The 24,969-nt window shown below is 37.8% G+C and overlaps 1 protein-coding gene across 5 annotated transcripts in view; it reads right to left on the bottom strand.

Moving 5' to 3' along the window:
* col16a1 (collagen, type XVI, alpha 1) overlaps window positions 1-24,969 on the bottom strand; it is a 350,415-nt gene that overhangs the window by 128,333 nt on the left and 197,113 nt on the right. For all 5 annotated transcript variants that reach the window (XM_039740383.1, XM_039740384.1, XM_039740386.1 and 2 more), the window contains 7 exons: window positions 7,687-7,740; window positions 7,274-7,318; window positions 7,036-7,131; window positions 6,828-6,866; window positions 6,695-6,739; window positions 3,196-3,231; window positions 2,750-2,872 (listed from right to left, as the gene is read on the bottom strand). In XM_039740383.1, the coding sequence (XP_039596317.1) occupies window positions 2,750-2,872; window positions 3,196-3,231; window positions 6,695-6,739; window positions 6,828-6,866; window positions 7,036-7,131; window positions 7,274-7,318; window positions 7,687-7,740 (438 nt within the window). The remainder of the gene's footprint in view (window positions 1-2,749; window positions 2,873-3,195; window positions 3,232-6,694; window positions 6,740-6,827; window positions 6,867-7,035; window positions 7,132-7,273; window positions 7,319-7,686; window positions 7,741-24,969) is intronic.

Here is a 24,969-nt window from a genome sequence, read left to right as displayed (position 1 = left end):
AAATGATACTGATAGGAGTAAGTGAGAGTCTCAGTCCGAGTCTAACCCGCCATAGACTGGTATCCTAATGCTGCTAGGATATGCTTCAGTTTTCCTGTAACCCAGTTAAGAAATAAGCTGGTTCATAATGTGGAGGGATGGCTGTTACTCAAATATGTCTCCAAGGTGGCTTATCAATCTAATTAAGACACTCATATTTTTGTTTTGATGCTGCTGTGTTTTAGAACCCAGAGACAGTGCATGAGTTATAACAGAAAGATACATTAGCTAGAGAATTCTCTAGGAAATTTGTTGATGTTATGTTTAAACATAATAAAATGTTAATATAATTTGAGGGTGGAACAGTGGCATGGTAATCATTACTGATTATATGGTGAAATTTCTGTCCATGTACATCTGCAATGGACCATGGGCCTGTATAGGCTTGGCCTTTTCATTGTTAATGATGCAGGTAATATAGGCACCAGCGCAACATAATGTATTGTATATGAAACAGGATTTAAATGGCATGTATAGTCTATCAAGAATAGTATGTGTAACAGCTGACAAAACCAAGTTTACCTGGAACAAACATATGGTACAAAAGTGAATTGTTCAAACCAGAAATGGGAGATTTGTAGCTAGTAAACTGTTGCTGGTGATATTGCTGGTGTAAAACTAAATTAAATTCAAGGAAATGGCTTAAGATAAATATCCTGCATACCTGTAATACATATTATTTTAAAAAACTCATAATCTGATAGATTCATATTTCTAGGCTACACAATATATTCATGCTGTAAAAATAATAATCTACAGCATGAACTGCCTATTTTTATCAACTTTCTGGACAAAGTTGATAAAAAGTATTTACTGATACATTTTAATTTTTTATTAGCTCACATTTTTTAGAATTGTTTCTACTGTGAAATAATTTTATTTTTCACATTTATTCCAGCATGGTGTATTTTCCAATTCTTTTTGAGACCAAAAAAAAAGACTTTTTTGTTTAAATTACATATTCTAAATGCTCATTTATATTTGGGCATAGACCGCCACTGATGATAGATAGATAGATAGATAGATAGATAGATAGATAGATAGATAGATACTTTATTAATTCCAAGGGGAAATTCACATAATCCAGCAGCGGCATACTGATACAAAAAAACAATATTAAATTGGAGAGTAATAAATGATGATGTCGTGCACAGACGATAGTTTGTCTGTAATACAACTGTTCAGTGAGCGACACTACAGAAACTCCAGCTTTTTCCCACCAAGTTTTTTTCTTTGCCTTTCCAGTTCTGCCTGCAAAAGCTTTGATCTTTTCACCCAGGGTTTGATTTATTTCTCACCATGAATTTGTGCACATTTGCCTATCTGTGTATGCTTTTACTCTTGGATTATATGGGTAGCAATAAATCACTTCACGCACCAGCTTCTCAAATAAGCCCATGTTTTCTTGTCTAGCACATGCGCAGTCAACACACACAAGACCACAAAAATTGTGGAGGCATATGGCTGACAACACAAGAGTCTATGGTCCACGCCTGCTGACAAAAATGACATCATGTACACCCTAGCAGATACTCGTGGTGACATAGATGCATTAAGTATGAAAGGCCTTGACACCATCTCTGCAATATATACAATTATTTTACAGTTCCTTCCTTTCAAAGATCTAAGAGGACACTGGGAAAAAGATCTCTCACTCAACATATCAGAAAAGGAGTGGAAAGTAGCAATGCAGAGAATTCACTCAAGCTCCATATGTGCAAAGCATAAAATTATATATTGAGCACATCTGTCTCGTCTAAAACTTTCCAAAATGTTCCCAGGACAGGATCCAACCTACAAACACTGCAATCAAGTCACAGCCTCACTGTGTCACATGTTTTGGGCTCACACCAAATTAACATCATTCTGGACCAAAATTTTTAATTACCTTTCAGACAGCCTTTGTGTCACAATCCCTCCTAACCCATTAACAGCTGTGTTTGGTGTTCTTCCAGATGGGTGTAAAGTGCAGAAGGACAAACAAACTGTGATTGCATTCACTACACTCTTGGCACGTAGACTTATTCTGATAAACTGGAAGAACCCTAACTCTCCTATTTAAGTCAGTGGGAAGCCGATGTGTTATACTATTTGAAATTGGAAAAAATCAAATACTCAGTTAGAGGATCTGTACAGATTTTTTTCAAAACATGGCAGGATCTAATCAATAATATTTTAGAATAAGCTCTCAAAGCACCGAGAAGGCAATTATTTCCGCATTTCTTTTTCTTCTCCATTCATCTCTATTGGCCTATCGAACTCATCAATTTAGGTATGCTTACAAGCCTTAAGCTTTACCCTGTTGGCCATGCTCTCTCTCTCAGGGGTGGGGGTCGACTTGTTGTCAATTCTATTTTTTGTAAAAACTGATCGATTTGTCTGGAATGATTACAATAAAATTAATAAAAAAAAGTATGAAAGACCTTTAGTCATTTCCTTAACAGTAAGAAGTCTGTTTCCTGTATTTTTTCATAATAAACTAAAACCTGGCTATACGTTACCCTCAAAGATTTCTATTTAGAGGTAATAAAATGGCCCTGCCCGGGGTTTGTTTCCTGCCTTGCACCATGTGTTGGCTGGGATTGGCTCCAGCAGACCCCTGTGACCCTGTAGTTAGGATATAGCGGGTTGGATAATGGATGGATGGATGGAAAATGGCCACTACCCAGTTACCCTGTCAATTTCCAAACTCAGAACTAACTCCACTTACCGTTAAACCAGGCTGGCCTAAACCTGGGTCCCCTGGTTCTCCTTTTGGTCCTGGTTTTCCCTGTACAGTGACTATATCTTTGGCTCCATCTGAAACAACTGGGCACACTTCACATGGATCCCCCTAGTTGCAGAGAAAACAGCATCATTAAGCAGCCCAGGTATCTTGATTATATAGCACTATTCAGGTTTCTTAAGACATGTAAAATTAAAAGGATGGACCAGAAATAAAAAGAATTTTTAATATTTAGCTACATTGCCCACTATTTGTTCACATATAGCATTCGGAAATAAATGGCTAATTTTGAATTTGGATGCATGTTAATGATCTTCAAGATGAGCCAGAGATAAGCAGATGCAAAGACTTTATTTCTATTATACACCTGAGGCCATTTCAACACAGTGGGTACTAAATTCTACAATACTAGTCTGTGCGCAGAGATGTACCTTCTCTCCTTTGGGGCCCACAGATCCACGAGGTCCCTGCATGAAACAAATAATCATTTATATTACTGATGCAATAAAAAAAAACACAGTGTATGATAAAATAGATAAAACAACATATTACATTACATTTCATGGTTCCCAGGGGCTACTATTGCTATATTTTCTCACATAAAGAGAGACGGCAAACACTTGTTACTCTGGATTTGTGCATTAAATCTTGGTCATACTGGGAAACAAGTGTTAGCAGATTTCCACAGTCCATCCATGGCACTTTTTAAAATTTAAGTGGAACTAAAATAGTATGGAAACTTAAAACTGCTATAAGAAAATAATAATAAAAGATAATGCCATTATTTTTGAAAGGTTTCCATCCATCACTCGTTTTTGCCATCAGGCTTTACTACTGTATTGTTTTGTAGAGTATTAGGGAAACTCCTCTTTCAATATGTGCAAAGTGGAGCAACGTTTTGACAAAAACCATAATCAAAATATATATAAGACAATTAACTTGTTTTAATATTTATGATGTTTGGCAAAGATGCACAATCTGGTGTTGAAACTGACTAGTAAATGGCAAAACTATTAAAGAAAGTAAATTAAGCTGTGACAGTGACACCTGTAATGGATTGGAATTCTGTCTAGAGCTCATTTCTGCTTTCCGCTGGATCCTGCCAAAATAGGCTTTGGCTACCTTGAAGAATGGATTAGATTAAGCAGGTGGGAGAATGTAATAATGTTAGTTTATTCTGCTTGTAAGTCTTTACCTCCAGTATCCTCTCTGTGGAACACCAAACCCATGACTGCAAAATTGTGTTACAGTTTGTATCAATGTGAGAAGAGTGGAAGAAAAGATTTTTATATGTATGTTATTTTGGGGGGGAATTGTGATTACAACCATATCGCAACACCCTCAAATTCTCTCAACCATTAGATCAACAAAAGCTGATAAAAATCTGGCTTCTATGCTTTCAATTTAAATAGTGTGATGAATGCACTTGGCAATTTAAACAAAAAAGTTAGTAAAATTGCTCTTGTTAACTTAGCTTATTAACATGTTAAGAGTGGAGATAAAGGTTATACATTGTGGTGGCCACGACAGAATAACCTCCCTAATAAAGAATGTATGCTTAAACATACAAAGTACTTCTGTTAATGTTTACCAAGTCTTACTAGTGCATAAAAAAACCTGTTTGACAAAAAATACACATGATTTTTATGCACATGTAAAAAAGTATGTGTTCTGTGCTATTAGAGTAAACAAGAGAATTATTAGAATTAGATTAATGGAACTCTGGGAAAATGAATAGATGAACTAAAGAACATGATTCTAGTTGTATATAAAATTATAACTGCTACAAATTTGCTCTAAAATAAAAAGGTTTGTGGTACCACATTATAACTTAATCACATAAAATACCTGCCTGAAAGAATGTTTGTATTACTTTAAGAAAGTAATAAAGAAAAGTAATTTCCGAATGTAAAGTCCATTCACTGTAAGAAAAAGTCACTTTGAAAGTTTAATTTGGCCACCACACCAAAATATCTTTCTTAGACTGTATAGTGTGGTCCCCGGCCGGGATGCCCAGGAGGACGTGAGGAGGGCTTGTGCCTCCTCCAGACCGCGAGGGGGCGTCCGTCCTGGTTCTGTTGGGAGCCACGGGTCGAGGGCATGGAAGCCCTACCCTGTAGGGGCCCGTGGTCACCGCCAGGCGGCGCCCCAGTGCCTCATTATTCTAGAGGCCCGGCACTTCCGCCACACCAGGAAGTGCCGGGGGGAAGATGACAGGGGACACCCGGACGGCTTCCGGGTGCGCAGCCAGCACTTTCGCCACACGGGGGTGTGTCCGCGGAGTTTGCCGGGAAGCAGCTGGAGCCCATCCGGGTTCCTATAAAAGGGGCCGCCTCCCTCCAGTCGTGGACAAGAGTCGGGTGGAAGAGTGGCAACGTCTGGAGGAGGAAGGAGGCGGTGGGAAGAAAAGAGAAAGAGAAAGAGAGTGTGAGAGAAAAGAGAAGAAGAAAAGAGAAGGCATTGGAGTGGCCTGGACTGAGGGATATTGGGGGTTGGTGAGCAGAGTTGTATAAAAGAATGGAGAATAAACCAGTGACTGTGGGTGACATTCACGTGTCTGCCTGTCTGTGTCCGGGGCGAGGTTCACAATATATGTGTCAAAGATTCCAACACTTGCATCTGGGGATCCAAAATGCCTTTTCTCTAAAATAAATATTAAAGCACATGAGCCCACATCATGAATAGACATAACAAGAAAGGTTTTAATAGAGCATAAGCATGATGTGCGTTTTAGTACTTCACATTAGATTAGATTAGATCAGATAAACTTTATTAATCCCATAGGGAAATTCACATGTACATTTCTTTTCAACAGATTTACAATGCATTGATTTTGTCAAGAAATCTACAAAGAAATGTGTGTGTACTTCATGGGAACATATTTATAACACTCACAGATCAATTTAAGTCACTTGCTTCAACTCAAAGAAGGTCATATTATTAATGCAATGGCAGAATGAGGCCTCTTGTGTGGCTTGTCTCTGCCTAAAATGTCATTTTAGGCATTTGGCAAAGCAATGTTTATCTGATTGGGAAGGAATAAAACAAATTCTTAAATTTTAAAATGCAATCTATAGGACTTGTGGAGCCCACTTTGTAGTTTTGTAGGTAATATAAAGAAGTATATTCTTGGTAAGTGAAATAAAAACATGTAGATTAAATTTACAGTAATATAAATTCAAAATTCAGATACCATAAACATACTTAATTCAATTCAAGTTCAAACGAGACCAAACACTACCCTAACAGGAACCAGCCCTGTACAGGTGCAAATGGCACTATGAGGAAATGCCTCACTGTCAGTAATTTTAATTTTTCTCCTAGCATGTTAGGGTGCTGGATAAGGGAATATTTGAACATCAGAATAACTTACCAGTTTGTGGGCATGTAGGTGATGGGGAGGCATTGTACTGAGAAAGTCAAGGCAGAAAGGAAAAACACAAGCACTTCTATATTGCAAATCTAATTACCGTTTCACTGGTCACTGGATGGTTGTGTCCTTGATCACTGGTTTTTAGAGCCTCCAGTCCTCATTGATAATCCTAAAGACTTATTCGGCAAACATTAAGGATTCTAGGAATTCCTTAGAAGTGAACCATAGAGGTTGTTTAAATGGGTACTTTTCACTAGTGTTCAGTGACAGTCAGAGAAAAGACTTAACTACAGTATAAGAAGGAACTATAAGAATTCTATATGGATTTTGCTAGGTCATTTATCTTTTTGTCTTACTTATCTGCACTTCTATATAATTTGTTAGTCCTCCTTTATTTTCATAATAAAAACATTTCTACGAGGTGCAAGGAGGACTTTGCTTTAAATGTATACATTGAAGTGTAAATAAAATAAAAATATCTTTAGCAACAGAACTGACAGTATCAAACTATATATTTTACGGAAAATGCCCAAGTAAATGGATAGAAAACTACTTACAGGATCACCAGGTATTCCATCCTCTCCTGGAATTCCAGGATTACCCTACAAGACAGATTTGTAGTCAGCACTGTAAAAAAACTATACTCCAAGAGGAAAGCAATTTTATTAACATCTAATTACAATTACTAACCTGGTCTCCCTTCATACCAGGTGGACCTCCTGGGCTTCCCTAGATACACAAGATAGAATAACAAAGCTATTATTAGATTGTAAACACAACATTCAATGGCTGTCATTAGAATACTAAAAACATTTAACAGCACATGCAACTTGACTACCACACACAATTAAAATATTTTCTATTCTGAAACTCTCTTAGTATTAGCAGGAATACGCACCGGTGGTCCAGGTTCTCCTTGGCCAGGAGGCCCAGGTGGGCCAGGGAGACCTGGTTCTCCTGCCATCCCTTCAGGCCCAACAATGCCTGGCTGACCCTGTTTAAAGAGGTTCACGTTCAGTGTGTGGCTTGTATTGATACAAAAAAGACAACATATGCTGCATAAAAGACTAAAATATGGAAAGCATTTTATGTCTACTCTCCTGATAAAAAGGCAGTGGTTTCATGATTAATACTACCTTCTGGCCTTTAGGACCAACAACACAGATTTCGCCTGGTGCTCCCTATGAAGACAAAAAACAGTTCAAACTTAAAAACAATAAAGAAAGCAAATGAAAAGGAACACACAAGTTACTTTGGATGTTTAAATTGTAACTTGTTAAACTACTAAAACAAGTCTTCCTCAGGGATTAGTGTCACTCTGCAAGCTACTGTACAGTACTCCTGAAAAGAAAAGCAGACTGCAGACAATCAAAGCTGATGCTTTGGCTGAAAGGAAAACCCCTGGGAGCTCCTCTGTGCACAAACCCACTACAGCTTTCAGTGTCAACAGCAGGGGTCAGTTTCCACACTACAGTGACTTCATGCCAGCTGTCAGGGAAGTAAACAGACAGGTAAAGGAAAAAAAATGGTAAAGAAAAAAAAAGCTTACATCTTTTCCTGGAAATCCAGACACACCTGGTTCACCTTTTTCGCCTCTTTCACCCTGAATAAAAGACATAATTAATCTTTATTTCTAACAACCCAATTATATGTACAAAATTATCAGTTTTCTTCCACTCTCCTCCTTTGTACTTAATCTTGTGCAATTTCATGTGCTCAATTAATCGATTCTTCAGTCAAGCAGTATTCATTTGCAAACTTTTTCACAAAAGCCTTTACAATCAAAACTAAAATTAAATGTCAGGGATTTTCACCGTTTACTATTTGTCCTTTCTCCCTGGTGAATTACAATTAGCAATTTTCAGGACCTGGAAAAAGAAGTCCACAGGCACAGTTGCTGTTAAACCCAGGTCTGGCAGGCCAAAAAAAATACAGGAGCGGCATATGTGCAGGATTATGAGAATGGTTACAGACAACCAACAGATCACCTCCAAAGACCTGCTAGAACATTTTGCTGCAGATGGTGTATCTGTACATCATTCTACAATTCAGCACAATTTGCACAAAGTACATCTGTATGGCAGGGTGATGAGAAAGAAGCCCTTTCTGCACTCACACCACAAACAGAGTCACGTGTTGTATGCAAATGCTCATTTAGACAAGCCAGATTCATTTTGGAACAAAGTGCTTTGGACTGATGAGAGAAAAATTGAGTTATTGGGTCATAACAAAAAGCGCTTTGCATGGTGGAAGAAGAACACCACATTTCAATAAAAACACCTGCTACCTACTATCAAACTTGGTGGAGGTTCCATCATGCTGTGGGGCTGTGTGGCTAGTTCAGGGACTGGCGCCCTTGTTAAAAGTCGAGGGTCGGATGGATTCAACCCAATATCAACAAATTCTTCAGGATAATGTTCAAGCATCAGTCACAAAGTTGACGTTACGCAGGGGTTGGATATTCCAACAAGATAATGACCCAAAACACAATTCAAAATCTACAAAGGCATTCATGTAGAGAGAGAACTACAATGTTCTGGAATGGCCGTTACAGTCCCCTGACTTGAATATCATTGAAAATCTATGGGATGATTTGAAGCAGGCTGTCCATGCTCAGCAGCCATTAAATTTAACTGAACTGGAGAGATTTTGTATGGAAGAATGGTAAACAATACCTCCATCCAGACTCCAGACACTCATCAAAGTTTACAGGAGGCGCCTAGAGGCTATTATATTTGCAAATGGAGGCTCAACTAAGTATTGATATAATATCTCTGTTGGGGTGCCCAAATTTATGCATCCGTCTAATTTTGTTGTAATGCATATTGCATATTTTCTGTTAATCCAATAAACTTAATGTCACTGCTGAAATACTACTGTTTCCATAAGGTATGTCATATATTAAAAGGAAGTTGCTACTTTGAAAGGTCAGCCAATGATAAACAAAAATCCAAAGAATTAAGAGGGGTTCCCAAACTTTTTCATCTGACAGTATATACACACACATGCATATATATATATATATACATATAAAAGGTACGTGCATACGTAACATATGGATGAAAGAAAGACAGCGGGTAAAATGAATGACAACGTAACAGTACGTTCCAGAAATTATTATTGTTATGTTGTAGCCGGCGAATGCTGCATGTCTCACAGTTGTACCATGGCTTGCTCACATGTCAGTGAAGTGATCTCTATTTATGCTTTAAAGAGCCTGGATACCTATGTGTCCCATCTTTTATAACCACTGCTCCGTGTATATTGCCTTACTCTTTGGATTGCCACAAAGCAACCTGCGAGATTGGGGAAAGGTTGAGAAGACATCGTGAGAGGAAACGAAAGCATAGTGAAAACGAGACGGACTGTGAACGGACAGAACCAGAAATGCTCCTACACCACCACATAATTACTATTCAGACAGTGATTCCGAGTAGGCCGTTCCTATCGAATCAATGTCCAAGGGTTTTCTTTTATAATTTTGTTTCCCTTTTAAAAAATCATAATGCTGTGCAACAGAGGGCCCAGTTCACGACTGGCAGCCGCGTTTAAACAGGGAGCCCTTCACAGACAACTTTAACACGCACAACGTAGTTGGCACATGGTATTATATATATATATATATATATATATATATATATATATATATATATATATATATATATATATATATATACACTGTACCTACACACACATATAATGTACTGTATTGTTGCTACATATATTTTTCTTCCTTTAAGGTAATTTATAATAAAAATAAATGGAACTGACTTACAAAAATGGTAATGCAGTTCCTTTCATGGTAAACACTACCTTAATACACTTTATATACTGCATAATAATAACTTTCTAGACAAGCCTATAATCTTTTGATGACCTATTCACACATGAAGATAAAAAAAAACAAGAAACTCTGACTGCTGACCTCAAGGCAATTAGACTCGGTCTTCTTGAGTGAGTTTCCTTCCCTAATTATGGTATCACACAATGTACAACATTCAGTATCAACATCCCATACTACCCAGTGTTTTTCTAATTTTAAGCCATTTCTTAGTTTTCAATTTTATTTACTTTTTTATTGTATTTTTTAGTTTTAATTTATTTTTTAGTTTTTAACATTTTTCTATTTCTAGTTTTAATTTAGTTTTAGGGATATTACTAATAGTTCATTGACTTATATTCGAAAATCCTCACACGGATACTGTTTTGCAAGTTTAAAAACAGTTTTCTTTACAGTTGTCAAATTGTATATCAGTCAGCTTGATGCATGAATACATGAAACATACAAAGTTAATATCTGTGACACAGCTCAGTTGTATCATGATAATGTGAGAGTTCAAGGTTTCCAGTTTAATAATACAAATGCAACAACTAAAAAGGCGGTATATTCTGATATCATATTACTTTAACTTGAAATAAGTTTAAGCAGTTATTTAATTTCCAAAATGCTTTCATTTTTATTAATGTGATCCCCCTTGCAAGCAGTAAGTTCACCATATACTGTACATATACTCTTTTATGTTATAATATCCAGCTATAAAACAGGTAATCATCTGCTGATACTCAATTCAGCTCACGTACACATGGGGAGGACAAGCAAATTCCATATAGACCCTGACTAGGCTAGCAATCATAGCATGGTGTGACAGCAGTGCCCCACTGCTCTGACTATGTTGAAATATCTGCACTAAATAATTTGATTAAAACCAAATGTATATGTGTAGTTTCAACTCCACATTTCAGTTTTTTTTTTTTCATGCAGCTTTAATAAACATCCATAGCTATCTACTGGACTCTGATTCACACAATAAGAAATTCAGAGATCTATTTTATTCTATCAGTTTACTCTAATTTAATAACTAGATATTACTATGGAAAATAATAATAATAATAATAATAATAATAATAATAATAATAATAATAATAATAATAATCCTCAATTGCTCTTATTTTAAAACTACTTTGCTTTATCTTCCAAGGAAATACACTGCATGATTTTAGTGCCTTTTTCTTGAAGTTTGGTAAATGTTGCCACTCTCTGACCACTAGTACAACAACAACATTTCTTTATATAGCACGTTTTCATACAAATGATGTAGCTCAAAGTCCTTTACAAGATGAAGAAAGAAAAAAGAAAAAATATAAAAAGTAGGACATCTTTGACTGATGGTTAACTAAGGCTAATGAAATTCACAGCATAAGTAATCAACAAGTGTTAGAAGGAAAACTGACTGATAGATGAAAAATGACTAAAAAAATCCTGAGGGTTTTGGGCTGCTACAGCATTGGGTACTTACATACATGTAAACATTATGAATGCAAGGATTTAATAAACACACCAGCAACTACACACGCATTATGCATATAAAAGTGTGGTGAAAATCAAAACTACAAAAACAAGTTTCTCTTTCATTTTTATTTTCTTGTTATCATTTTATTTTAGTTTTTAAACATTTTTTCATTTATGCTTTAGTTTTAGTCAACAAAATGATTCATTTTCATTAACAAGAAGCATTGTTTTCGCTTTTGGTAAAGAGAAAAGCATTAATCATGACCCATAATTGTTGTTAGCCGGTAGCAAATCTTGTCCCAAAGAAAGAATTATGTTTCCTCATAATCTCCTTTTGCTAAAATCTTTCCTCATAGTTCATCCCCTGTAGCCCTGAAATCAGCCTAGTCATTCTTCTCAGGACTTTTTCTAGCATTTCTATGTCTTCATTGTAGCCTGGGGACAGAAACGGCACACACTACTCCAGGTCTTACCAGTGTGTTATAAAGTCTGACCATAACCTCCTTTGTCTTGTACTCCAAACACGGTGCTATATAACCTAACATTTTGTTAACCTTCTAAATGGCTTCTAAGCACTTTCTGGCAGTTGACAGTGATGAGTCAACTAATCCTCCAAAATCCTTCTTGTGGTAGACAGTAGGACTTTATAGACATTCAAAATTAGACTTGATGTTATTTTTGAAGAATTAAGTAGATATGACTGGTGAACTTTGTTGGGCTGAATGCCCTACTTTCATCAACATTTTTCTGATGTTCTAATGATGTTTCTTAAGGTGTGTGGATAGGTTAAAGTGCACGGGTTAATGTTGTGATCTGTATCTTTTATTGATTTTTTGTGGGATTAAATTGATCTAGGGATTTTATTCATTTCATTTACTTTTGATTTTAGTGTCAAATAAGAAAGTTCAGTATTTTTATTCCACAACACAATCTTTGTTTTCTATAGTCACTGCCATCTGGGGACTTTACGTGTCTCTCATTGTCATAGCATTCACCCACACTTCCAAATGATGTGTACTGCATGTGACATCATTGGAGATATGGTTTAAAGGCTGCAAAGAATCTCTCCAAAGTATCTGTTCTTTTTTTTTTGATCTCTTGCTCTCAATTTTGTCCACTAATTTTTGATTACATTTCCAGTTAGTTTGAAAAGACTGACATTCAGATCAACCTTAGCTTGCCTTTGACTAAGTTTATCCCCTGTTCCTCTTCATTTAAAACATTACTGTCTCACTCTGAATCAGTATAGTTACAATAACATAGGTCAACATGGCCATGTACAAAACTTTCCACAGTTTGAATCCATTTGGAAGCTTACTTCTTTTGATACCTATGCAAAAAAGAGAGGATGGATGAACAAGAGATTGGATTAGGGTGAGGTTAGCATGGCTTAAAAAAGTTACTTCAGGAGAACTGTGAAATTCCTAATGGGGATAGTTTATCCTGAGAAGCTGACTAGTTACTTTAAACTACAATCAAGGATTCTTTTGTCTTTTCCTCCACTGCACTATATTTTAACTTTCACTTCTTCAATGTCACTGAAGTCTCAAAGTTGCAGGTTGTATTGCCTCTATATATTGCAGAATCAGAAAGCTGATTAAGTCCTATTACAGGAGCATGCCTTAGAGAGTCCAAAATAGTAAAGTTCACAAACTTTGTAATTTCATCTGGCCTTAAAAATACTAATTCAATGGTGTTATGGTTTAAGAACCAATTTTAGCATTTTGGGTTTTGTTTTGTTGTTTTTCCATTATGTCAGTTATATGATGCAGGAATAACTCTGTGTGTTCATTGTTATAATGGCACATGCTACCAGGTATGTAAGCCACTCACTATGAAGTATGATATATCACAGCAGCTAACTATTTAAGGTTAAGTAACATTTTAAAGGGCGATTAAACACTAACATAAGATTGTATACAACAGATGACGTTTACACTCTCTTTGCAGGTGCCATCTGTTGCTTCATTTTTTTCACTGTACGCATAGTTCTCAAACATATCTCTTGAATTTAGTGTTTGAATTCTGGACTGTTCAAAGTTAGAATCATTTGAGGTACGAGGAACCACTGTACCAAGGAGAAAGGAATATTTTCAGTTAGGCAACATTAAATCATCTCTTTGCACTAAACTCCTTTCAGACTGTTGACTGTATAATTTGTGTCCTGAGTTCTAATATCCATCCATCCATTTTCTAACCCGCTGAATCCGAATACAGGGTCACGGGGGTCTGCTGGAGCCAATCCCAGCCAACACAGGGCACAAGGCAGGAACCAATCCTGGGCAGGGCGCCAACCCACCGCAGGGAGTTCTAATATTTTCACTAATACTTTCAATAAAGCAATTACTATATATTTTAAATTTCAAATTATTTCTTTTTGTGGGAAACTATTCAAACCTGTATCTTTTCCTCTAGGGACATACACACATCTACAATAGGAAAAACAAATAATAACATAGCAGAGAATTCAATTCATCTTGAAAGAGAAGTATGGAAACACTTAATCGTGTCATATATACAATTTTGCAAAGTTTAGGATGCTTCATCTTCATCAGCACATTAGGAATACGTAAAGATCTGTACTAATGTACACCATATGGGTGGGGGATAGAGGCAACAATTAAGTACCTCCTGTCTGATCTAACAACAATCCTGGAGCAATACTGGAGAAAAGCCACAATACTAAAAATGAGTTGGAAAAATAAATTCAGTTTCATTTAAGTATGTATGTCTTTACTGGCTACTAAGGCTACAAGGTATAATTATTACATTTAAATGTTTACTCAAGATACCATATCTCTGCAAATATATTTAAAGAGTGCAACATTGGAGAGTGATGCTTACTGAGTTTTAATATACTGCATGCCCTTTTGAGAGATGCTTATACTTTGAATTAAATCAGTCTTTAGTAATGCCATCAGAGCACAGCACAGGGGTGGCTACAGGTTTTCATTCTGTTTTCTAAATTAGTGACTAGTCTTTGCTACTAACTAACTTCATTTAATTTCTTATTTAAGACTAAGACCCTTTAAATCAGGACTAGGAAATTTGAGCCTTGGAGGGCCACAGTGGCTTCAGATTTTTGTTGCAACCTAATTGCCTCATGAGAAATCTTTCATTGCTGATGAAGCACTTGTTTCTCAAGGGAAATTTTTCTCCTTCATTTTAGTTGTCGTGCTATTTAAGATTTTGAACCTTTAATTAATTATTTTAGTCTTAAACTAGGGGGCTTCGCCCCCTGCTCGCTTTGCTCGCCAACCCCCATTTTTGTTTTTCCAGATATAGTAATCCCTCCTCGATCAGGGGTTGCGTTCCAGAACCCCCCGCAATAGATGAAAATCCGCGAAGTAGAAACCATAAATTTTTGTGTACTTATTTTTATATATTTTAAGCCCTTATAAACTCTCCCACACTGTTAACATTATTAGAGCCCTCTAGACATGAAATAACAGCCTTTAGTCAAAAGTTTAAACTGTGCTCCATGACAAGACAGAGATGACAGTTCTTTCTCACAATTAAAAGAATGCAAATAGATCTTCTTCTCTTCAGGAACAGAGAATTTCAGAGAGAGAGAGCTCGCAAAGAAAAGCAAACAATCAAAAAATCAATACAGTGCTTTTAAGTTTGCCGAGGCATTTTTTAGAGGAGCATATCTTCTAAGCAAACAGCCTCTGTGCAAACAGCCCCTCTGCTCACATCTCCTCCGTCAGGCACAGAGAACATCAGAGAGAGAGAGAGAGAGAGAGAGAGAGCGTGAGATTAAAGCAAACCATCAAAAAATCAATAAGTATGCTTTTGGAAGCACCCCGATAAAGCGGCATTTCTTAGAGGTGCGTCCGTATCCACTAGGCAAACAGCTTCTGTGCAAACAGCACCTCTGCTCACAGCCCCTCTGTCAGGCGCAGAGAATGTCACAGAGGGTGAGGTAGAGGCAGAGACAAGCAAACAATCAAGCTCTGCGCGGGATGCATATCTTATAGCATTGAGGAGTTTTAGTTAATATGTAATACATGCTCTGATTGGGTAGCTTCTAAGCCATCCGCCAATAGAGTCCCTTGTATGAAATCAACAGGGCAAACAAACTGAGGAAGCGTGTAGCATAAATTAAAAGACCCATTGTCTGCAGAAATCTGCGAACCAGCGAAAAATCCGTGATATATATTTAGATGTGCTTACATTTAAAATCCGCAATAGAGTGAAGCCGCGAAAGTTGAAGCGTGATATAGCGAGGGATTACTGTACACATTTTTAAGATGTTTTTCTTTAAATTGTTGCTATTTCATTAGTTTCACTTTTATTTCAGAACTTCTGTACAAACAATATTTGGAATCTTTTGAGTCCCAACATGCTGAATCTTTTTAATGAGGTCTGTGAGACGTGTGTTTAATGACTTTATACCATAATTCAGGATAGGTTTCTCTGTTTGGAATTTCAGCACAGACAAAACGATCTTCATCATCAGCAGTTAATCATTTTTTTTGCAAAGTAACCAATTAGATGCATGTGAGGTAAACTTTGTTTTTGAAATTCTCTGACTTAAACTCCAAAGCCTTACAATATTTACATACTTCTGACATATCACCTATGTCAATATATTCGATCTCTATTCACCTTTTCGTTATTTCTCCGAGTAATAATTTCTTTGTGCTAATGCGATCTTTACTGTCTTTGTTTTGACACTGTCGTTTTTTTCTGCTTTCAAATTCTGTATCTTGCTTTGCATGTGTTTCTACGAGTCTTTTGAATTCCTGTTTTCATTTTCTCTAACCTGCTCTGCATGTGTTTGGCCCCCTTGTTTTTTAACCTCTTTATGACGTTTTACTTTGTTTTCTACTCTGTCTTTTATTTCTGACCTCGCTTTGTCCTGGTTCTTGTTTCAATGACACCTGGTCCGTGGTGATTACTTTCCCTTTTTCGAGTAATAATTTCTGTTTGTTTGCGCTCCTGCGATCTTTACTTTCTTTTTTTATACTTTGTAATTTTCCTACTTTCATATTCTTTAACTTTCTCCACATGTGTATCGCACCAATGTTTTTTTTTTAGCCTTTCGAATTCCACTGCTTTCATAATCTCTAACCTGCTCTGCATGTGTATAGCGCCAACATCCCGAATTGGACCTGCTTTTTTTTCAGTTCCACTTGTTCCGGGCTGATAATTACTTTCCTTATTTTCAGAATTTGCACCTAGATTATTCTTTTTCTTTTTTGTCTCTCCAACGCTTTTGATTCTGTTTTCTCTGCACTGCTTTCTTTTTCACTTAGTCATCTGCGTTTAATTTATAACGTAATGTCCTTATACGCTTTACTGTATATGCACTGAGAGCCCTGGATCTGTGTCTGCTCAAAGCCAAAACATGACTGAGTGTGTTGCTGCCTGTGTTCTTATTTGGTTGTAAGTAGGGCGTGTCTTGCAAGAATCTCATGTTCTACGTCACCGCGAGGCAGTCCTGGGTCAATCTCTTGGCACAAAGTCTCATGTTTAAGGTCCCCCGCAAGATGTTCCGTGGCCAATCTCTTTAGTCTCACGGGTCTTTTAAGTGTCTTCAATGATCTTATAAGATCATGTCTCCTCGCCCTACTGTTTCTCTTGAGGTTTTTTTTTATAATAGAGAGACAGCTGTATTCATTGTTTAAATTGTTACTAAAATGCAAACGGCACAGGAACCAGCAGTTCTTCATCTAGCTTGTATATACGTCATTCACTATTTGGCTTAATTAAGTACTCAGAAGGAAACTGAAGAGAAAATGAATAACTGAAATTTACTCATTGATTTTAGGCTTCAAATCACTAAGATGATACATGTATCATTAGAAAAGAATGAACTAACATGGTAGAGTTAAAAGCATTAATAAGCCATGAAATTAAATAAGATCTGTTATAGGTGAGGATTGGCTTCTAATTAAGCAACTGGGTTGGACCATAAACCTGCAGCCACTGCAACTCTTCAGGATCTGAGTTAGCCACCCGGCTTAGAGTTTACATGTGGAGCATTTCATTTTATTTTGCCACATGTGTGTTTCCTATGCTATTCCAGTTAAGGATTATTATCACTATTTTTGTAATTATTATTATTATTACTGTTGGATTATTATCTATGTTTTGGCTTATAATTTCTTTGCCCCCACAATATTTGTAATGAGTCAGTACCCTTGGTAAATATTCCACACCCAGTTTAAAAGTTCCAGTCATCTTGTCTGACATTGTTTCAGTAAAGCAGTTTGTAGTGCATTGTATTTTATAACTTTGCGTAGTTCAATTTGGGACATGGCAACACACTCAAATACTCACAAGAAGCCAATTTAGACCAGTCAGGTTGACTCATGTCTTTTGAATTGTGGAGGAAATAAAAGAAACCCAACAAAAGGAATGTGCAAACCCTACATGTAAAGGTGCATTTGTGGGAGTTGATTAGAAAGTGGGAATCTGGTTTTAGTTTACTTTTTAAACAGTGCATTGTGTACTCCCCATTTCCCACATAATAAAACAAATTCCGCAAGCAGAAGCTGAAAGAGATAACAACATGGTAAAAGCCATTTTCACTTTTTTTTTTTAATAGTTACAGACCACAGAACGCTGAGCAAAAGCAAAGAACAGACTTAGCTCCTATATGGGATATGCACCTTTATTAATGTGTATGTTTACATATAAAATACAATGAACTGACAGCAAAAGGAACTATTGTTATGCAACAATGAATAATGCAGCACTCTGCATTATGACAGAAGATAAAGAAAGAGGGTAGTATAGTTTATAAATTATGTAAAATGTAAAATTGTAATCACTATTTCTGGCGCCGCATCCGAGTGGCAGCCTTTCCAGCAGCTCCGTATATGACTTTATCTTTTTACCTTTTTATCTCTATTTTTCTCTATTTCACTGATCACTTCTACCACTTTCTTTTATGTGGAATTGCTCCCTGGACACTTTTTACTATTTTACTATTTGACATGGATTTTACACTCCGAGAATCGCCTATTCAAGTAGTCAGCTTAAAGCACTAAGAAGAAATGCTTATGCCGGTGTAGTTCCTTATTTACCTGATGAGGTAACAAGACGATATCGGGCAGCCGAGCGGCAAAAGATAAAAGATAAGATTAAATCAAGACAACTTGAGAGAAAATGGTGTTGTAAACCGTCGGTGCCTTCTGTGATCCTGGGAAATGTAAACTCACTACCAAATAAGATCGACGAACTGGCTGTGCTGGTAAAAAATGTCAGAACCTACAGAGAATGCAGCTTGCTGTGTTTTAGTGAAACGTGGCTAACGTCTATCATCCCAGATGCTAACGTGGAGCTACCCGGGTTTAGCACAGTTAGAGCGGACAGAGACGCAAGTACCTGTGGAAAGAAGAAAGGAGGAGGACTCGCTCTCTATATCAATACAAAGTGGTGCAACTCAGGACATGTAAGCGTTAAAATCTCCACTTGCTGCAGGGACATCGAACTGTTGGCCGTAAGTCTGCGCCCTATTACTTGCCCAGAGAGTTTGGACACGTGATTGCTGTTATTGTTTACATCCCCTCAAGCGAACGGGAGATGGCGTGTGACATCATCCATTCCGCAGTTGCTAAGTTACAAACGCAGCACCCTGAGGCACTTGTGCTAATCGCTGGAGACTTTAACCATGTAACGCTGGACAAAACATTACCTGCCTTCTCCCAGTATGTGGATTGTAACACTCGGGGAAACAGGACTATTGACCTACTGTATGCAAGCGTTAAAGACGCATACAGCGCCACCCACTGCCTGCGCTTGGGAAAGCAGATCATAACCTGGTTCTGCTTCAGCCTCAATACAAACCAAGAGTGAGGCGCTACCTACAACTACACGCTCATTCAGGAAGTGGTCCCCTGAGGCAGAGCAGGCTCTGAGAGACTGCTTTGGAACTACAGACTGGGATATATTGCTTGGGTCACATAGTGAGAACATTGAAGAGGCTGTTGAATGCACAACTGATTACATCAACTTCTGTATGGACATTGTAGTTCCAGTAAGAACAGTATGCTGCTATGCTAACAACAAGCCATGGGTTACAAGTGACATCAAGGGCCTTTTGAACCAGAAGAAAAGGGCTTTTAAAGGTGGTGATAAGCATGAGCTCAAGTGCGTGCAGAAGGAACTCGAGTCCAGCTCAGGGCGTGAAAGAGCAGTACAGGAGAAAGCTGGAGCAGAAGTTGCAGAACAACAGCATGAAGGAAGTGTGGGATGGGATGAAGATTATCACTGGCTGCAGCTCGAGCGGGTGCCGCCATCGAGACAGGCGTGGAGAGAGCAAACCAAATGAACAACTTCTTTAATAGGTTTGATCACAGTAACCCACTCTCACCTCGAGTACTGCATCCTCCAACCATCCTTCTGCTGATACCAGCATAGGTGAGACATCCCCACCCACAATTACAGCAGCCCAGGTGAGCAGAGAGCTGAAAAGACTTTGTGCCAGCAAAGCAGCGGGTCCAGATGGTGTATCGCCACGATTGCTGAAGGCCTGTGCGTTGGAACTGGGGAGTCCTCTACAGCGCATCTTCAACCTGAGCCTGGAACAGGGGAGAGTCCCAAGGCTTTGGAAAACATCTTGTATCACTCCTGTCCCAAAGGTATCACGTCCTAGTGAGCTGAATGACTTCCGGCCTGTTGCTCTGACGTCACATCTGATGAAGACCATGGAGCGGCTGCTGCTTCACCACCTGAGGCCACAGGTCCGCCACGCCCTCGACCCTCTGCAGTTCGCATACCAGGAGAAGGTGGGAGCGGAGGATGCCATCATCTATATGCTTCATCGATCCCTCTCCCACCTGGACAGAGGCAGTGGTGCTGTAAGAATTATGTTTTGGACTTCTCTAGCGCCTTCAACACCATCCAACCTCTGCTCCTTAGGGATAAGCTGACTGAGATGGGAGTAGATTCACACCTGTGGCATGGATTGTGGACTATCTTACAGACAGACCTCAATATGTGCGTCTTGGGAACTGCAGGTCTGACATTGTGTGCAGCAATACAGGGCGCCGAGGGGACTGTACTTTCTCCGGTCCTGTTCAATCTATATACATCAGACTTCCAATATGACTCGAGTCCTGCCACGTGCAAAAGTTAGCTGATGACACTGCTATTGTGGGCTGCATCAGGAGTGGGCAGGAGGAGGAGTACAGAAAGTTAATCAAAGACTTTGTTAAATGGTGCGACTCAAACCACTTACACCTTAACACCAGCAAGACCAAGGAGCTGGTGGTGGATTTTAGGAGGCCCAGGCCCCTCATGGACCCTGTGATCATCAGAGGTGACTGTGTGCAGAGGGTGCAGACCTTTAAATATCTGGGAGTGCAGCTGGATGACAAATTGGACTGGACTGCCAATACTGATGCTCTATGTAAGAAAGGTCAGAGCAGACTATACTTTCTGAGAAGGTTGGCATCCTTCAACATCTGCAGTAAGATGCTGCAGATGTTCTACCAGACGGTTGTGGCGAGTGCCCTCTTCTACGCGGTGGTGTGCTGGGGTGGCAGCATAAAGATGAAAGACGCCTCACGCCTGGACAAACTTGTTAAGAAGGCAGGCTCCATTGTAGGATTAAAGTTGGACAGTTTAACATCTGTGGCAGAGCGGCGGGCACTAAGCAAACTCCTGTCAATCATGAAGAATCCACTGCATCCACTTAACAGTGTCATCTCCAGACAGAGGAGTAGCTTCAGTGACAGACTTTTGTCACTGTCCTGCTCCACAGACAGACTGTGGAGATCGTTCCTCCCCCACACTATGCAACTCTTCAATTTCACCCGGGAGTAAATGCGAACATTAATTTTATTTTAATTTTTTTCATTTTTATTACTATTTAATTTAATATTGTTTCTTTGTATCAGTATACTGCTGCTGGATTATGTGAATTTCCCCTTGGGATTAATAAATCTATCTATCTATCTATCTATCTATCTATCTATCTATCTATCTATCTATCTATCTATCTATCTATCTATCTAATCTGCATAAATAAAGTTGAGCTAGTATCTGTTAGTATTTCTGTTTGTTTGTTGTATGCAAATATGTGTGTGTGTTGCAGTTTTTTTTGCTTTTATTTTATAAACTATGTTATATTGCAATTTGGAACACAGCCTACATCATGGGTGGCAAACTCCTGGCCTAAAGTTTGCCACCCCTGGCCTACATGATGCGGTTAATGCAATTGCTTTGAAAAAAATCTATCTGGGCTCAATCATCATCTTGAATACTGCACTTGTCCTTTCCTTTTAATCCACTAATCCAGAATTTTCTTCTGTGTTTTATTATGCCATCCTGGTCAAAGAGAGAAGGGGAGGAGTGGGGTGGTGTCTTGTCTTCTAACTTGTATATTTTACTTTCATCACCACTGCAATCTATCCAGCAATTTTTTCGGTGTCCTACTCTGTATTCTGCTAACTTCTTAAAGTAGTTGTAACATTACATATGAGTCAAGTTTCATAATGAATTGGGATCACAGTTAAATATCACTTCATTCTCTTAAAAAATCCCATTAGCCAACTTCTTATGTACGTGATTAAGCTGTATTACATGTATATAATTTTTTTTAACTCTGGAGGGATTGCCTCCATAGTCCCATTCATTTAAATAGATGGGATTGAGGTAATCTGGACCTCAGAGCCTTACGATCTCTCTCTCACAATCAGATTGGATAGCAGTTGACCATTAAAAAAATGGGGGGGATTTAATTTGTGATCTGGTAGATCAACTAAACCACATACAGAGTTTGTAAAAAATGAATGTCCTGTGTGGCCTATGATTAAATCCCCTAATCTTACACTGCAAGATTGATGCACACAGGTGGAGAGGCCACTCGATGCATTCACATTTAGGACACAATGTGAACACTAGAGGCATATTAACTTTGATACTATGTAGTAAATACTAACTAAACATTCCACGGTAAACACAAGCATTTGCTGTACTAAAGACAGTACAAACGTGATTTGAGGAACTAAACACAGGTGACGTTAGGTTACTCAAGATTAAATACTGTATGCAACAACATAAAGTAAAAAATTCACCCAATGTGTCTACTGTCCAAATAAAACTGAAACACATCAGCTGTGTGCTCTCAGCTATGTCTAGATGAAATGTGTACTTTCTGTAATGCATTTTCATGTACTTTTCTAGTTATTATATAGGCATTGTGCTCGCAAAAAAAAAAAAAACAGAAAAACTGCAAATGCAGTTGTGCACAAGTACAACTCTTGTGAAAACATCATACTGATTTTTCATGAAAAAAAAAGTTTCTCCCAAAAAAAAGAAGTTCACAACACAACAATGGTGCATTTATTGTTACTATGGGTATGAAAACACCTTTAGATAAAGGCTTTGGCTGTTCAGGACTGTTTCCTACCTTGTACCCACTGCTCCTTAGCTGTTGTCACATGCCCTAATTGGATTAAGTAGGTTTGACACTGTATATATATATATATATATATATATATATATATATATATATATATATATATATATATATAAATAAACAAATTGTTACAACAATGTGCAAAATGTAATGTTACATTATATAAACCTATGTTTAAAACATAGTGTTTGTGATGAAATTACATTTTAAAGTCTTAATATACAACAAATACTGTAATGATTGGACTACAGCAGGTTGGCCATAGTGAGGACAGGTACGCAAAAAAGAGCTGTTCGGACCGCCTAATGGAGCACGCCAGGCAGAGGTGGTCTGAAAACTTGCAGATAGAAAATACAAACTATGCAGAGAGAGTGCTTATTTGAGTCAACATCCTAAGGATCTGAAGAAATGAGGTGGCAAAGCTAATTGCATCCAAAAGATATGCAGGTTAGGTTGACTGGTGAAATTAAGTTTGAGCATGAGTGTGTGCCAGTGGACAGACTAACACTCTGTCCAGGGTTGGGATTGATCCTTCATTTGTTGTATCTGTGAAAGACAACCCACACCCCCAATACACAAATACTCATGCATACATACAGACACACACTGTATTTGGCAAAACTTGATCCTGAAATTGTGTTCATGACATATGGAATATAATTGGTCCTAAATGCTATAATCTTACACCCATTCATTCATAAGGGCATATGTCATGATCGTACTTAAATGCTCTCTATCAAACACTACCTGAGTTTTGCTTTCACCAATCATTTCCTGCTGAAGCCACACTGAAACCTCTTAAAAAAAAATGACTCTGATCAAGCTGATCTTGGCTCTTACACTCTACCACTTACAGATGGGAACTGAAGTCCTCTCAGTAGTACTGCCAAAGTATAACTTTCCCATTTTTACAAATGGCAAGCAATACCTCCAAACTAATATTAGCTGGAAGAAAGACAAGGCTACTTTATGCTTGTTAGTATCTAATTATCAACAATTGCTGTTATGCCCATCACGACCGCTTAGATGAAGCTGAATACAGTCAAGTACTAACGCCTGCCTAGAGTTCTTATTTATGCTTTACCACCACTCAGACATCTTGCCTGGCCACTCTGTGAAACACTTGCAGAGCTTTCTGCTCTCTATAACAATATTTTTTCGCAAACACAAGACACACCTGTTTTCCACTGTTCTGTTAGATAGTAGTGAATTGATTATGTATTTGTAAACATGAAACAAAGTTCTTTTGAATTTGTGCCATTTTGTAAACATTTAAAAAATGTATTAAATAAATATACAATTAAACATTTTGGTAGTGAATATTTAATGACTTTTAAGTTGTGCCCAAACTCTCCTTTAAAAAAAAAACAGAAATCATACAAAGTAGAGTATGAGATACTCTAATGCAGTTGACAATTAACGCAGTTGACCTGGAGACCCTCTGGGGCTGCGGGTTTTTGTTCCAACCAATAGCTTAAATAAGTGAGCTGTTATTTGGTGTTTTGGTGTCAATGAAGAAATTACAAAAGCAAAGTGTATTAATACATTTTAGTAAAATTAAGCAGTTATATGTGGATAATGTATTTTTCCATTATTGACTAATTTAGTGGAACTGACCCTGACCCTGTCATCATTTAGTGTTATTCACGGGTGTCTGCTTTGTTTATTTTTAATTGTCATTATTAGGATATAATGAAGGGAGCAGACTACACAAAATAAGGGAAAAGTAATAGGAAAACAACAAAAAGAGTTAAACATTTAAAGCTATAGCAAAAATAGAAATATTCTAAAATGTCTTATAAAATAAAAATAATATTGCTCTGCTTTTCTGAATGCAGAATAAGAGAAGAGAAAAAAAAAGTCCAGCCCACTAAAGGAGATCAATTATTATCACTTATTGTGAATTTGGTTGGAACAAAAACCTGCAGCCACAGGGGGTTCCAGGGACCGAGTTTGGAAAACACCACTTTAATGTAACAAACTCTCCTCCGCAAAGTGCCCCGTACCTACTTTTCAGCTACTGTAAGTAACTTCTGTGGGAGGCAGTGCATACAATAAAACAGTCTGAGTATGGGATTTCCATTCACAATGGGTATTACACCTTTGCACGCTTGTTTCCCAACATATCGTAACTATGCATAAGTGTGTTCATGTTATTTAGATGC

This window comes from Polypterus senegalus, chromosome 17 (genome assembly GCF_016835505.1).
Source record: "Polypterus senegalus isolate Bchr_013 chromosome 17, ASM1683550v1, whole genome shotgun sequence".
Lineage (NCBI taxonomy): Eukaryota > Metazoa > Chordata > Cladistia > Polypteriformes > Polypteridae > Polypterus > Polypterus senegalus.
Note: the sequence above shows the minus strand (reverse complement) of the source record. Positions and strands in the feature narration are given on the sequence as shown.